Here is a 16,592-nt window from a genome sequence, read left to right as displayed (position 1 = left end):
GCTGAACATCCCTCAAAGCACCAGAGACAGAAGGATTCAAAGAAGAGAAAGCCACAGATGCATATACTTTGCTGGGTGCCATTCCCAGGGTCTATCTCCTCTCACCAGAAAATGCCTTATCTGCAAGTCATCAAAATACAAATGGCTCACCAAAGGTAAGTAGGTCACAGCAAGGACCTGAGTTGACCCCTCAGAGTCCTGAGCCAGAAAGCCTTCTTGGAGGAAGGGGTCTGCAAGACCTATGGAACATAGGGACCTAGGAGCTATTTGGTTCTGCTCCAGAGAACACTTTTCCAGGAGCCATAGATGAAGCACAATGACTGAGATCAAGACCCTCCATCACTTCCCTACTTTGTTATCATAATGTCCCCACTGTCTCTCTATAAGGTTCCTCAAATCCTTATTACTACAAGGGACTGGGGAGGTGGCAATGTTGAGGGAGAAGGCAGATATTTGCTAGGAAAGCTCTGTCTCTCTTGAAAAGAGAAGATACCAAATGATAGAGGGAATGGTAGCATCTCAAGAGAGACGCAGAACTGGGGCAGCAACAGTTACAGAAGTGAAAAGCTGGGCCCAGTGAATGTTACTGAGTTAAATGCTGAGGAATAACACTGAAATACAGTAATGATTCTGTGAAATAAAATTCATATTTTATGGTAAGGCAAGAAAAATTTAAACATAAAATTCTACTCTGCCCTTTGGCCTCCTCTCTCCCTCACTGTGCATTGTGGATCTGCATTATGCATGTTGACTAAACCTCCCCCATCAGCAGGAATATCTGCTTAACCATAAAGAATAACATTCTCCTAGCATCAACAAGACAACTCCTTAAAAGATAACATTCCTCCTTGATCTCGTAAGGGGTCACATGACCCACCAAGATGATCCTTAGATCTGGATTTTGTAAACTGTAAATAATTTGATTTACAGCCCTGTCTCAAAAACTCATATAACCATGCCTTGATTTCTAACGGGCAGAACAGCTCTCAGAGCTTTCTGAGATGCTCCTTCAAGGTTATAATCCTCAAATTTGGCTTGAATAAAAATTTCCAATTCTTTCTTAGATCGACTGATTTAATTTTTCATCTACAATTTGCACTTTTCTGTGGGCACAGAAAAGTGGTGAAGAGGCTGTAAATGAGGAAAAGTTCACAAAATGAAATTAATAATCACAAAACCTACTTTAATGAATCAGTATGAGAATTATATAAGTACATGGTTAGTACTCGTTTATTATTATTATTACTATTAAAAAAGGACAAAAAGATAAACATTTTCTAGCATCAATTATGTGGCTTTCAAGTATGAAAGCCATTAAACCCTCCCCACCGGCTTCCCACCCACCCTGTTTGTAGAAAGTCTGGAAAGGTGCAGTCCTCATCAATGCACCAGGGTCCTTTCCCATTCCTACGACTTGCATTAAGAATGCACCACCATTTCTTCCACTCATCCAAGCCAAGTGGAACAGATTTCAGTAACACACTTCTATTCCTTATTCACTTCCCCACCTTTGTTTTTTTTTTTTTTTTTTGTCTTTTTTTGTCCTTTGTTGTTGTTGTTGTTGCTATTTCTTGGGCCGCTCCCGAGGCATATGGAGGTTCCCAGGCTAGGGGTTGAATCGGAGCTGTAGCCACCGGCCTACGCCAGAGCCACAGCAACGCGGGATCCGAGCCGCGTCTGCAACCTACACCACAGCTCACGGCAACGCCGGATCGTTAACCCACTGAGCAAGGGCAGGGACCGAACCTGCAACCTCATGGTTCCTAGTCGGATTCGTTAACCACTGCGCCACGATGGGAACTCCCCATCCCCACCTTTGTTTACACACACACCCTCAAGCCAGTGCCTTTCCATTCAGATAGGAGCTTCCTACATGCTTCACAACTAAACCTCCCCCTTCCTTGCCTAGCTTTCTTCTAGCTAGGTGCAGCCTTCTGATGCCTTATTCCAGGAAATTCCCCACCCACCAACGCACTGAACTAGGACTCCTAATTACTGCCCAGGGTCAAAGTCTCAGCTTCACTCAACCAGTTACTAAATGTGCTGCTCTTCTTCCTGCCTTACCAACCCAATATCTAATCCCACAGAGGGTCCCAGAGCCCTTAACCAGACTTGTTTTCAAGCAAATCTCTAGAGAATCCTTTAGTAGCCCATTTAATTCTATTTAGCAAAAAAAGAAAGCCCTCCCTTTTCTCCATTTCCCACCACCCCAATCACTGCTGGCCATTCAAAACCAGCCTCTTCCCTACATCCATCTACATGTGACAAACGAGTTAAATTCTTACCTGTCCTTCCACTTGGGCAATTCCTATTTGGCCCTAAAGATTCTCTTCAGACACCATTCCCTCTGGTAGTTTCCCTGAGGTCAAACCTCCTCAGTGCAGCAGAAACATACCCCTAAAACAACACAACACACACACACACACACACACACACACACACACATGCTCACACACACATGCACACACCCTCCTCAAGAACAGGCACCATGTTCTCCTCATCTTTGTGCTCCCAGGACCAGCCAGTTCCTGGTTCACAGCAGGTAGGCTCCAGAATTTGCATGCTTCATGCACTGCTCCTTTCCCTTCTGTGTAAAAATAGCACTGTGCTCCATCCTCTGGTTTTACTATGTTACCTGGCATCTTCTATCTCCCTGCCCATTTTCTGTTTAATGCAGTGAATCCCTGGGCTACGGGAGCTTCTCAGTCCTTGTTAGTTACACTCTGCCATTGGCCAAAAACCGAAAAAAAAAAACCAAAAAACAAAACAAAAAAAAAAAAACCTCATCATTCCAGCATCTTAAGGCATAGTTCTGACATCAAATTCAACCTGACACTTCCCAGTTCCCAATTAACCCATGCTAGTTCCATAACAAGTTAAAGTCACATATTAACACCAAGAGTCAAACTTCAGGACTGTAATTTTGAGGGTATCTCTATCTGAGTGACCTTAGACATGAGGTAAAATGGAGATGACAGTGTCACTAGGCCCAATTCTCAGGGGATTTTTGAGATTCAAATAGAATATCTGATGGGAAACTTTTTATAAAAAAGTGCAAAGCACTGTACATTCATAAAGGGTATGATTAACCAATTTCATCAACTCTAAACCATCAACTGTAAGATGTACCATTAACAACTTAGAATGAAGAACTGCTCAACTATGACACATTTGTGACTTTAAGACAATCCAATTTCGGTGATATTAAAATGTGAAAAAGTATGCTTTTTTATTAAACTCAACTTATTTGTCTCAATAAAATACAGAAGCCTGCCATAAATTTTTCATATTTGCCAAGGGCACCTAATAGATATTCAGTAACATATGTGGAATAAATGATCAAATATCCACCGATAATACTCTTAGGCCAGATTATTGCCTCTCTCATTGGAATAGGTGGCAGAAGTCTTCCCAATGCCAGTTCCTCCCCTCTCGCTCATGTCCTGGCCTGCTCAAAAGCTTCAAATGATAACTTTAAGCCATTATCCATGCCTGGCATAAGGACCTTCAAAATGAAGCCTCCTCCCCCACCTGGAACAGACTGTCCCCTGGAACATACCACTCCAAGAAGGGTCCAACCAGTCCCAGCCATAGTAACCAGCTCAACAGCTCAGTTTCTCCTCCCTCTGCCAATCCTCCAAGCAGCACTAGAACTGCCTACTGTTTATAAGCAGCATGACCTTGGGGGGGCTGCCAGACACAAAGGCCCCAGGCCTGCACCCCTATCATTCAGACAGCTAACTCCAACTACTTGTCACCCATCTAGAGTCTACATTCTTGACTGTAAAGGCCTGGGGTTGGGGTTGGGGAACTGCCTTGTAAAGATTTAATATGATACACATTATTCCTTTTAACTGACCCTGGTGCAGGTAGGGACCTTGAAAGGAAGAAGGCTGGTCATGGGGTAGAAGGAACCCTCCAGGGAGTTCTGGCCTTCCATAGTCTACCATTATTTACTGCAGGCTTTAGAAGGAGCACCCACCTTCGCTGAACCTTTTTTTTTGTTTCCCTACCCCTAAGAGCTGGGAGGGTGAAGATGTGGGGAAGGGAGGATGTTAGTTGCTTTCCCTCCTACCACTTAAAAGCTTTCTTAAAATGCACTTGTGCTGGAGGAGGTAGGCCACTAAGTCACTAACACTTTAGTGAGAATGAGTTTTATTGGAAAGCAAGCAATTTAGAAAAGGGTGAGGAAATGAAAAGAGAGAGGGGATGGATACAAAGTTAAGTGACTCTGGTACAAGTAAAGAAGCTCAAATAACGAACCTACATTTTTTGCGTGTAGTGTTGAGGGCCAGATGGCTTTGGATCCCTGGGAAGGAAAGGGAAGCCGGAGAGATCTTTCAGCACCTCTAGCACCCCAAAGTCACAAAGACACCCCTCCGTTCAAGAACTGAGGCACAATTCCACTGATTATTTCATCTCATGTACCCCCACCCCCGGCCGTCCAACCTCATGCCCCTGCCTCCTTGCACAGTAACATTTACAGCTTCATCTCCACTCTCCACATTTTATTTAGTCTTCTCTGCTCTGCAGTTCTCTCTTGCAAATGGCCTCTGCCCTTGTCCCTGACTGGCTTCAGAAAACCCTCCACCCTTCAAAAGCCTCTGACCCCTCCTTAGGAACCAGAAAAGCAAATCCTTTATCCAGAGCCCCTTCAAACTTTATTCGTGCCTTTTCTCCAGCACTTAGCATCGTCTACCTTGGGTCAGGCTTGGCTCCTCAGCTGAGCGCTCCACTGAGGTCAGAGTCTGGGCCCTAAATGCCTCTAGGACCCTACAACCCAGTACAGCGCCCGCACCAGTGTGTGCCGAAGGAAGAAATGCTTGAAAAAAAAGACCTAGGAGTTGGGAGCCATCTATTTTAATTATGGCCCGGCTTCTAATAAGTGACTTTGGGGGAGGCTCTCCTTCTCTCTGGGTCTCAGTTGCCTCAACAGGAAAATGGGGGAACTCGAAGCCTGTACTCTTAGGCCCCTTCCACTGTGACAACTGTGATTCCGCGAAAGCTCTAAGCGGCTGGGTGTGGCCCCGCCCCCTGGGAGCCCTGAAAAGCCCGGGCAGGGGGCGCCCAGGGAAGGGCTCCAACCCCGCCCAACCCCGGGCCAACGCTTCCCGAAAAACTCGGGGTCCCCCTCCCCCACGCATGCACCCCGTGATCGCGCCGCGGCCAGCACTTCCGCACGGCGGGCCCTGCGGCCCGGGCCGGACGCGCGCTCGGCGCCCTGCGGCCCGCGCTCCTGCCACCCCGGAGGCGCTCGCGCCCGGGGAGGGCTGGGGGTTCCCGAGGCGCCCGCGGGCGGAGGGTGGGGGGGAAGGAAGGAGGATTTGCAGCAATACCTCGGGGAGGAGGAGACCGGGGCAGCGGCGGCGGCAGCGGCGGCTGGAGGCGGAGGCAGCGGCGAAGGAGGAGGTGCCCGGGCACTCCCCCTCCTATTGTCCCCAGCCCCGGCCAGGCCCGGCCCCGAGCCCCGCACCGCGCCCCGCGCCGCGCCGCCAGCCCTTACCTTACAGCGCCCGGCTCTCCCCCGCTTCCTAAAGCTACTTATCCCGGGAAAGCTCGCGCGGGGCCCGGGAGCGAACCCACAGACAAAAAGTGAAACTTCGGCAGGGCTGGAGCGGCTGCTGGTTGGTGCCTTTCCCCCTCCTTCCTCCCCACCGTCCCCACCCCCTCCCCTCGGTCTCCCGTGCGGTGCCCTGAGAGCTGGAGGCTGACGTCAGGGGCCTGAATTCCTGACTTTGCCTGCACGCATTTGTCCATGTAAGGTATGGGAAGGCGGGTGCCCGCGGGGCCGCCGCGCCGCGCTCGCCGCCGGGGGAGGGGGCGCCCTCCGCGAGCCATGGCCTTGCTCCAAGGTGGGTGCACCCGAGGGCCGTTGATTTCCTGGGAGGGAGAGAAGACGCGGGGAGCTTGCAAAGGAGGAAGGAAAGAGGGAGATGTGGAGGCTTTGCCTGCACTGGAGGAAGAGGAAGGAAACGAAGAAGGAGGACACTGCCGGGGTGAGGGGCTATTGAAGAAATGGGGGAAAGCGCGTCCACTGTTTAGGGCGCCAGATTGGCGGGGTGAGGGGGGGCGGTAAGCCTGAGCAAACCAGATCCAGCCTTTGAATCCCCTTCGGAGACTTGCTCTTGAGCCCCGCCCCGAATTCCCAGCCAGGCTCAAAAGTACTGGATGTCAGAGCACCAACATCAACTTCCAACCCGTCCACTACACACATGGGGAAACCGAAGCCCTCAGAAGAGAAGTGACTTGTGCAAGGTCATGTACTCCACAGATCCAGGCATGAGACCCGGATGCTCATCTTTCCAGCCCTGTTCCCGTCACCCTGGCTCCCTGCTTCCTGCAGAGCAGTGAACCAAATGTCTTCGGGCTACAAGGACCACCCTAGACAGAGATTCCGAACTTGCCTGGGCCGCGATGAAGTCAGTTCCTAGAAGGCTCTGACTGCCAGTGAGCGTTGAATAGCCATACCAATTAGTTGCTTCAAGGCAACTTCCTCTGTCTCTTGCTTAAATAAATGAACCCCAGGAGTTTAACATTTACTTCACAGCCCTGACTGGAAACCCAGAAAGCTTACTGGGTGCTTCCAGCTTCAAAAAAGTTTGCAAACTGGGTGAACTGGTTTGAATAAAGGCAGACCTGATACTGGAAGTTTGGGGTTGGATATTTTTCCTCAGACATTTAAATGTGAGCAACCAGGAGAGCCACCATTTATTATGTTAAAAGGTTAGGAAAGGGGCAGCAGCCATTGCCTGGAAGGCACTCTAAGGCTGGGGACTTTGTTTCCTTGTATTTCTATCCTACTGATGTCTAATCATTCCTCACCTCAGCACGTGATAAAGCACTTTTTTCTCACTGGCATATTATGTTTTTTTGTTAGGACAAATTGTAGTCCCTTGTTTCCATTTAAGGAAAAAATCGGGTAAAGAGGCTTGCCCAACACAAAATAAGCAACAGAACGAAACACCTGAACCCACCTTCCCCCATCCAGGTCCCCTGACTAATCCCATGATTTTTCCACTCAACAAGGAGGCCCTGATCTTCTAATTCCTATTAATAAATAGTGAGAGTACCCAGTGAGTTACTAATTCATGAAACCTAGAAAACTTGCTTTTGGGGGTATTTGGTGGGATTTTTTTTTTTTTTTAACCAAGAATTAAAAAATGCAGAAACATTTTTGCTCCTGCCTTTTATCAAGCATCTTTTTTGTGCAAAGTTTTTGAATTCACACATTCCTGGGTATGATAGGGATGGAATAGGATAATGGCACGTGTGGTTGTGGGGGTCCCAGTGGGGGACCATGGATGGAGAGGGGTGCCTGGGGAGATTTGGGAAATTACTGTGGGTTGGCGATTGATCAATGGGGAGGGCCATCAGAATGACTAGTGGAGGCAGGAGATAAGCCTCAGGTCTTTGAGTGTGGGATGGGGCGAGGCCTGCATTCAGGTTCAGACCTAGGGCAGGAGTTTAAGGACCACCCTTCTGATTTGAATAAGCTCCGGGACAGTCCTAGTTTGACCTTACAGAGTCAATACTCTCTTACCAGCTACTGAGGAGGAGCTACTACTCTAGAAAGAGGAAGAGGCAGTCTTTTCCCACCCCCATTTCCCTTGGATTATTAAAATGTAGCCCACCTAATCTTCAGGGCAGAGCCTCCTTCCCTGCCTGCTAGCATCTCTCACAAGCACTTTTTCTTAATGAATCTAAGTCTTTCCTATCAGTTTGTCTCTCATTGAATTCCTTCTACGCTGAGGCACAAAGAACTTGAACCACAGTAAGTCACCAGGTTAGTGATTCTAACTTAAAAACCATGAATTTGATAGGGATAGAGTAGACACAGGTAGTTGTAGAAGTCCCAACAAAGGACCACATTTATAGAGAGAAACTTAGGGGACGTTGGGAGATCACTGTGAGTTAATAAATTGCTCAAGAAAACCATCAGCACAAGGCAGGCTTGCTTCATTAGTGGAGCCTTGAGAATTGCCTCATGTTGTTGGGTGGGGGATGGGATGAGGCCTGCATTCATAGACCAAGGGCTAGAGTTTGAGGACCACCCTTCCATGGATTTTACACACTTTAGGGATACTAAGGAGGAGCCAGTATTCCCAGAAAGGAAGAGGCGGGCTTTTCCAATCCCCACTCCCCTTGGATAATAAAACTGTGGCCCAGTGGATCCTGGGGGCAGAGCCTCCTTGCCTGCCCTCCTGCATCTCTCACAAGTGTCCTATCTTAATAAATCTATTTCTTGCCTATCACTTTGTCTCTTGCTGAATTCCTTCTGCATGGAGACATGAAGAACCTGTATCTCAGTGAGTCCAGACGCAGGGTAGTGATTCTAATTTCAAACCTTGGGTTTAAGTCCCAATCTGGGTTTAGGCTGGGTTCGAGTCCTGACACATGGGTTCAAGCCCCAAACTATATTCTGGCTAGGTTCAGCCCATTACTGCTGTCAGGTTCAGGTTCAGGAACGTGGGTTCAGTTCCCAGTCTGGGTTTTGGCTGGGTTCAAATCCCATTCTAGGTTCTTGGCTAAGTTCAGGTCATAAGTGTTGTCAGTTTCAGGTCCAAATTATTTTCTTGTTCTCAAATTTTCATTTACTCATAAAAAAATAGGAAAATAGTAGCAGAGATATAAGATTAAGGTACCTATTCCAGGCAATAATGAAATATTTTTTCTCTTTGCAAACTAATACAATTTGAAATAGAAAGTATTAGCTCTTAAAGAGATTTTGTTCTGGGGCTTTAAAAAGATCAGATTCTATTACAACACTGTCCACTTACAATATCCTCAGTGTTTCAGCAAACCCATGTTCTGAGTGCTATTTTTTAACATGAAAAAATCCTAATATCACACAAACTAAGAATGAATTCACCCATTCCCCATCGACTATAACAAGCCTTGACCAGAATCTTTTTTTTCTTCCCCAGTAACCCACTTACCAAGAATAATAGGGTTCTAATGAGGATTAATAAGATTTAATAAGGTATAATTAGAGTCATTCATTTCCTTCATCATACACATTGTAAGAGTGCTCTGTTAGATCCAGAAATGCTCCTAATTATGTTGAAACTGTTGTATGAGTGTGTTGGGTAAGATCACTGTGTCTCTCTTCCTGAAATATTTATGAATTGCTCAGGTGGGCATGGTGTTAGCACAAGCATTATATAAAGTTAATCACAAAAGATAATTTCTACTCTTGAGGCACTCACCAGGAGTCTAAGAGGCAAAGTCATAAATTGGATGCTTGGTGAACCGCATGCAGTGTTGTCTCAGTGCAAACCCAAATCAAAAGCCTCATTCTCATTTGCTGATCTGATTTCTTTTGTATTCTCACTTTTTTTTCAACAACCCTATTAAAACCTGCTGCGTGGAGGGACTTGGGAAAGAAGGGAAGGCTGTATAAATGCACAGACTTAATGCTAGAGAAATTCAGGTTTACCAATTCAGAGACTAGGAGATGCACAGAATTTCAGGGGGGTAGAGGGCATGTGATGAGAGGGTTACACCCTGGTGGCCTAAAAGCTTACAGATGCCACCTCCTTGGTCCAGTGATGGCACAAAAGACTTTGAACAAGGCTAAGTTGTAGTCCCACCATACCCTGGCAGTCCCTTGCTCAAAGGCTTTTGTGTACCTTGCGTCAGTCTTTCTTCTGGGCTTATATGTGACCAGCAATATTCTAAGGATTCATCTGCATTTCACAAAACACTTTAGAGGTTGCATTATTATTTTCTCTATTTTGCCCATGAGGAAAGAAAAGCCCTGGAAGGTTAAATAGTCTGCTCTTAACACAGAGCTAGTACATGGGTAAGCTGAGACACCCCCCCACCCCCTGCCCGAGCCCAGGCAGCCTGGTTCTTCCTTCTCTCACCCACTGCTGAGTAACCATCTGGTCTCAGTTTGAACCTTCCAATGTGCAGAACTCATAATTTGCCACAGCTGACCAAGAGGAAAAGATATAAAGAGGCTATTGGAGAAATAATAACAGCAAGAGCATTGAAGATGGAAGGTAAACACCAACCTTATGTGGTCTCCCCTCAATTTAAAACCCATCAGGCCAAACTCCTAAGTGTAGTTGGCATAGTCCTTCAGCATCACATCTGCCAGTCTTTAGCGCTCCGGCCAATGGAAGTTCTGATGTTTGCCAAACATCCTAACTGCCTTTATACCAGTTTTTTTTTCCTCCCAGGAGCCCTCTTTCTTTTCAACACCATCCCACCACCTCCAGTGGATATATCCCCCACAGAGTGCCCCAGTCACTCTGGGCTTACCCTCAGTCCTCATGACTTTGTATCCTGCTCCTGGTCACCTTGTTTTTCTCTGCTGCTGGAATCAGGGTGTAATTTGTCTCTGAGTCCTTAATAAAGTGTCTGCCTTTATCACTGTAGGCTTTCAACTGTTGTGGTTTTTGTCTTTTGGGTTTTTTTTTTTTCCCCCTTCTTCTTCTTGTTCCTGGTCATGATGTGGAAGGTATACAGATACTTCCCTTAAGAGATGAGGCCTGGATGTAAGCAGACCAGTGGGAGTCAGCGGAGTCTGGTCACTTGGAAATGGAAGCAGGACTGGGAGAGGAGAATATGGTTGAGAGTCCTTTCCTTGCCCTAAAACTGCTTTGTAACCTCATGGTAAGTCAACACCTTTCTGGTCTGTTTCTTTTCCTTTCTTTTTTTCTTTCGGTCAAGCCCGTTGCATACAGAAGTTCTCAAGCCAGAAATTGAACCCGAGCCACAGCAGTTACCTTAATGGCTAAGCCTCCAGGGAACCCCAGGTGTCATTTTCTAAGGTAATTAGGTTCTTAGATTTTATACTGTCCAACATGCTCCCAGTTCTTCAATTTGATGCTGAAACAGGAGGGAAGGGTGCAGTGAAAAACTTAAAAAAAAAAAAAAAAGACAGCTGTTGAGGAAATGACATAAACTGGTTAGAACCAGCTAGGTCCAAGATGGCGGAGGAGTCAATCCCAGGAGCCCTTGAGCCTCATTATGCGCTCATTGTAATATATTAGCATATGCTAAATGACACGCCCGTAGGCGCTATGACAGTTCTAAGGGAAAAAAAGAAAAAAGGAAAAAAGTGTAGGGGGGGAAATTCCTGGAAATTGCCACTCTTACTGAAAAAAGCTGGAATAATCCTTTCATTCCTTCACCATCCCTTCGCTTCACATTAGTCATCCCATAAAAATCAAGCACTCTATATTTGGGGGCATTCTCAAACCTTTTGAGATGGACTGAATTCTCTATAGAATGAATGTGTATCTTCCTGGCCACCCATGCTGTCTAAGGAGTGTGTGTCTTTCTCTCTCAGTAAATCTACTTCTTTTTCTTTCTTTTTTTTTTAGGGCCGCCCCCGCAGCATGTGGAGGTTCCCAGGCTAAGGGTCCAATCAGAGCTAAAGCCTGCAGGCCATAGCCACAGCCACAGCAATGCAGGATCCGAGCTGGGTCTGCAGCCTACATCACAGCTCATGGCAACTCCAGATTCTTAACCCACTGAGCGAGGTCAGGGATTGAACCCGCAACCTCATAGTTAGTAGTCAAATTCATTTCTACTGTGCCACAAGGGGAACTCCAACAGTAAATCTATTTCTTACCTATCCTTCGCCTCTCACTGAATTCATTCTGCACTTAGAAAAAGTCCCTGAACCTCAGCAAGTCCTGAGGCAAAGTGTGTGATTTCAATTAAAATACAGTGGGTTTAAGTTCCAATCTGAGCTGTGCAGTTTCAATGCCATTTTCAACCTGTGGGCCAAATTTGTCTTTCGAAAGCACAGCATTCCATATTATACTCTGAAACTTATAACAGTTCCATGATATCAACCACATTAGATCCAAACTCTTCAATTATCCCTCCCTGGTTCCAAGAACAGCTTTTCCAGCTATACGCGGCACCACCGACTCTCCAACATCACCACACAACACACACACAAACACAGAACTTCCTGCACTTCCTGTCTCTGGGCTTTTTCTCATTTAGTTTCCTCTTCCTGAAATACTTTCCCAGATCCACCTCCATAAATGCAGTTTTAAACTGTCCTGCCAGCATCCTCTCTGTGGCTCATTCTCTTCAAATCTCCATTGATATGAAAATGATTTCTCTGTCTTCTGAAAAAGGAATGCAGGTGATTGTTCCATTGCATTGTAAATTTACATAAGTGTGTTTGACCTGTTCCTCTCAAACATACAACCAACCCTTCACAGTGGGCTCCTTGACTTTCTCTCTCCTCCTGCAGCCAAGGCAAAACCTAGGACTTATGGACAAATGTTACCTAGTGAGTGAGTGAGTGAATCCCCCGCCTTAACTAGAAAAGCAACATAGTTAACACCCTCTCTCTGGGAGGTTGCTCATGTTATCTTAGACCATGACTCTGGGCAGGTGCTGGGAGGGAGGAAGGAGAGGGGATTATTAATATTTGTCATTTGTTTCAAGATCCTCTGTGTGCACTGTTCTAGGCCTTCTCATTCAGCATTTGTCACTTTTATAAAAAGGTCTAAGGATATATAGTTCTGCTCCAGGAGTAGATACAGAATTAAAGCAATGTTTATTTGCAATTTTATACGAAATGAATTCTTAAAAAAAAAAAAAAAATCCAAGGTCATCTTTTTCCAGGAAGAACTAAGCACTCATGACAGTTTAAATATTTGATGTATCCTGCTCTGTAGTTGACCTTAGTTGTCTTCTCGAGATTATTTTGCCAGCTTGGGATGCAAACAAGACCTCTGGCTGGGTCAGAGAAGCATCAGCCTCCTTTACAAAAGTAAAGAGATGGAAACTTGGTATGGTAAACAATAGTAATAGGCTTTTAGTAAATGCAGCATTCAATATAATGAAGCAGTTTACAAAAGGTTTGTTTACTGTCTGCTCTTCACACCTCATGTACAATAGAGGAAAAAAATGATGTCCATGTAAAAAAAGAATACGTTATCAAGTTTTCAAATGTCTTGAGTATTTGGTCTTAAGAGAAAAATGGTGTCACAAACTACTTTATCTGTTTAAAGGAATCAAGCCAATATAGACAAATGATAGCTTGTATCTGGCCATGAATTTCTACACAACTTTACTACCGAGTTTTGTTTATTTGTTTGTTTGTTGGCTGAATTTGCAGCATGTGGAATTTCCTGGGCCAGAAATCAAAATTGTGCCTCAGCAGCGACCCAAACCACTGCAGTGACAACGTCAGATCCTTAAACCATGGAGATCTCTTAACCCACAAAACTCCTACGAAGCTTTGCAGCCGAGTTTTCAGTCAGAAACTGTAATCATTGTTTGTATTTTGCTAGATCACAGGACCAGATTATTTGAATGCATTCTGGCCCATCCAATTCAGTCCCTAGTACAAGTCTGCTGGCTTTTGATATCAGGTAGGCCCAGAACCTAGGAGAGCTGTGACCACACCTGAAAGCCAATGGAATTCAGAGGTCAGGCAGAGCAGTCTGACAGGGGGTCAGTCTGTGGTAGTAGAAATGTTGATGGATGGAGCTCTAATCCCACTTAGGTCCACTACCAACGAAGTTTCATAGAGCCTCAAACACAAAGGGAGGCAGTCCATACACACTTTATATTCTAATAAATATGTACTATACACTTGCTAACGATTCTAGACCTAGGATTACAGTGTTCAGAAAAATACACAGTGCCTGTTCTACATGCTAACACAAGATAGTATACCATAGCAACTCTAAGGGAAAGGGTGGGTGGGAGGGCTCAGCTGAGATCTCTCAATGGACCACTGAATGGACTGGATCTGCTACTTCAACTGGGAGCCTCCCTTGATAGTGATGAAGCAGGCAACGATGAGCCTGAAGACACAGCCCAAGACCTATTGGAGGAATTCAAACATGGAACACGCATTTCTGTCTGCACAAAACAGCAAGAGGTAAAGGATGATGTGCAAGGGGTCCATGCCTGCAGCCGTGGTCTTGGGGGCCTCTTGGGCTTGTTTAGGAAGCTGCGAAGAGGTGTGTGACTCCTCAGAAGAGCTGATAATTCTTGGTGATCTGGACATCTTCCTGAGGATATGCTTTAAGATGTGCCTTGCCTCATTCATGGATGCAATACACAGCCTCACCCAACTACAAGGGAATCACAGCAGCTCTCAGGGCAGGAGAGAGGATCTCTGCCCAACAATAGGGATTTGAGAAGATTTACATTTCCAACCAGTTTAACATGAATGAAAAGAGGTCTGTGATCTCTATTTTGACAGTTTTATATACCATAAGATCCATTCATTTTAAGCATAGGAATGATTTTATATAACTTTATGGAATTGGATAACCATCGCCACACTCTGATATTAGAACACCATTCCCAAAAGAAACCTTAAACCCATTTACAGACATTCCCAATTCCTGCCTCCAGCCCCAGGCAACCACTAATCTACTTTCTGTCTATAGATTTGCATATTCTGGACATTTCATATAAATAGAATTTCAAAACCTGTGGCTTTGCATCTAGTCTCTTTCACTTAGGAGGTTTTCAAGGTTGTAGCATGTATTAATAGTTTTTGTACTTTTTTATGACCTAATAATATTCCATGAGATGGATATACCATATTCTATTTATCCATTACCAGTTGTTGAATATTTAGATGATTTCAACTTTGGGGCTATCATGAATGATGCTTCTGTGAACATATCGTATGAAACTATGTGGTCATGTATTTTCCTGTATCTTGCATGCATGAGGTTTTAAAGTGGGAAAAGAAAAGGAGGGAAATGTAAAGAAGTCTGAAAGGATAAGAACCAAAGTTTTTTTGTTTGTTTTGTTTTTTGTTTTTTGGGACTGTACCCGCAGCTTATGGAAGTTCCCAGGCTAGGAATCAACTCAGAGCTACAGCTGCTGGTCTACACCACAGCCACGCAATGCAGGATCTGAGCCATGTCTGTGACCTACACCACAGCTAACAGCAATGCGGATCCTTAACCCACTGAACAAGGTCAGAGATCCTGAACACACCCACATCCTAGTTGAATTTGTTTCCGCTGTGCCACAACGGAACTCCCTAAACCAAAGTTTTAAAAAATGATTATCATTAAGTGGTAGAATGCTTTCTTCCTCTGACTTATCTAAATTTTCTTACAACAAACCTATATTACTTTAAATTTTCCTATGTGTCTGGTTAAGACAAAGACATTAAACTTTCCTTTTTTAAGACAAAAATCAGCAACAAATATATAGAAAGTTGCAATCCCTCAATCCCTCTTTTCCTTCTTCTTCTTCTTTTTTTTTCCTACAGTACCCAAGGTATGTGTAAGTTCCCAGACTTGGATAAAATCCAAGCACCAAGTGGTAGCTGTGCCACAGCTGTGGCAATAGCAGATCCTCAACCCAGTGATCATGGTGTTAACCCACTCCGTCACAGCAGGAACTCTGCAATCCCTCTTTTTACAATTGAATCTTTTCAGGAATCCATGCCAGGTGGTTTGTGGTGGGATATTATTTTGAAATACTTCATGAGATTTTTTACCCACATTTCTAATCTTTACAACCCTTCACTCAACCGTGTAGCTTAAGACAGTCTCTGTTAGTGTATCCCCAGTGAACAGGTGGGGTTGACCTCAAATTGAATGAAACCAGGTTTCTCCTACTTTGCAGAATAAATTTAATTTAAATTAAAAGCTCCCAGTGATAGACAATTTTCAAATTTGTATTTCTCACTTTTGAGTTGTAGACTAAATCTAGCATCTCTCTAGATTTTGCAACCTTTATTTGAGAACCTCAAATTCAACATGCCTCTAAATTCAAATTTCTCAGTTCTCTCTGCTTTATACCTCCCAGCTTCCAACCACCCCAGTCACAACCCAGGGTAGTTCCTGATATCTCTTTTTCTCTCCAGCTTCACTCTTCAATGTTGTCATCTCTGGCCAACTCTGCCCTAAAAAGTTATTTCCTGCTTGTCCCCTTCTGTGAGGTCAGGTTCTCATGAGAGTCTAGTCTCATTCATCATTAATGCATTTAGCATTCACAGTGAGAGCAGGGAGAGGACAGAGGGAACCATGGAAATGCTGCCAGTGGTCCTCTCCTCATGGTTCTTAGGAGCAAGAGATGTAAGATGTGAACCTGCTGTCCCACACTGGGTCTCCCACCGAGTCTGCCTACCTTTCATTGTCACAATCTCTCACTCCTATGATTTCGTTGTTTAAAGATACTCATTTTTTAAATTTAGCATTGTCCCTGATTAAAAGTAAGCTGGTTATTCTGGGTTCAACCAATAAGCAGCAATTAGTTCCAAATCTGGAGGAAAAACAAGCTGGTTTGGTGTCCAACATGACACGTTCTTAAATATATTTCAAGGATAATTTCAAGCAAAAATTTTTACTATATGCTTTCATTTCAACCAAAATGAGATGAGGTTCCAATTGTACGGTCACTAGGAAAATTCAAAGACACTTTGAGTACACCATATTAGTGTGATCCTACCAAAAAAAAAAAAAAAAAGGAATCAAAATAGATATCCATAGAGAACATTAGGTCAGCAATTCATGTTTGTGTCCTTTTTTTTTTTTTTTTTTTTTTTAACCAAGGGGGCTCGGGGGAGTTCTGGTCATGGCTCAGCAGAATCAAATCTGACTAGTATACATGAGGATGCAAGTTTGATCCCT

At 44.7% G+C, this 16,592-nt stretch overlaps 2 protein-coding genes across 10 annotated transcripts in view; one reads left to right on the top strand and one right to left on the bottom strand.

Moving 5' to 3' along the window:
• LPP (LIM domain containing preferred translocation partner in lipoma) overlaps window positions 1–5,668 on the bottom strand; it is a 693,621-nt gene extending 687,953 nt beyond the window's left edge. For 5 of the 9 annotated variants that reach the window (XM_021071246.2, XM_084990684.1, XM_021071250.2 and 2 more), the window contains exon 1: window positions 5,504–5,668. The gene's annotated coding sequence lies outside the window, so the exon portion shown is untranslated. Of the gene's footprint in view, window positions 1–5,336 lie in introns of all 9 variants that reach the window. The other 4 variants (XM_084990680.1, XM_084990686.1, XM_084990683.1 and 1 more) reach the window with 2 other exon arrangements.
• Window positions 112–6,648, top strand: LOC106508360 (uncharacterized). The gene is made up of 3 exons (XM_084989973.1): window positions 112–155; window positions 5,006–5,852; window positions 6,150–6,648. The coding sequence occupies exons 1-2, from the start codon at window positions 112–114 to the stop codon at window positions 5,709–5,711; spliced, it is 750 nt and encodes a 249-aa protein (XP_084846099.1). The 3' UTR covers window positions 5,712–5,852; window positions 6,150–6,648.
• Window positions 6,649–16,592: the final 9,944 nt, after the last annotated feature.

Source organism: Sus scrofa, chromosome 13 (assembly GCF_054392235.1).
Source record: "Sus scrofa isolate SSC_HxYL_T2T_F1_AM1 chromosome 13, Sscrofa_HxYL_maternal_Yorkshire_Landrace_v2.0, whole genome shotgun sequence".
In the NCBI taxonomy this organism is placed as follows: Eukaryota; Metazoa; Chordata; class Mammalia; order Artiodactyla; family Suidae; genus Sus; species Sus scrofa.
This window is presented reverse-complemented; position numbering and strand designations above follow the sequence as displayed.

Coding starts and splice junctions, on each gene's coding strand:
- LOC106508360 (XM_084989973.1), top strand. CDS start 112: ATGCCTTATCTGCAAGTCATCAAAATACAAATGGCTCACCAAAG. Junction 156..5,005: donor ATACAAATGGCTCACCAAAG/GTAAGTAGGTCA, acceptor ATTCCGCGAAAG/CTCTAAGCGGCTGGGTGTGG.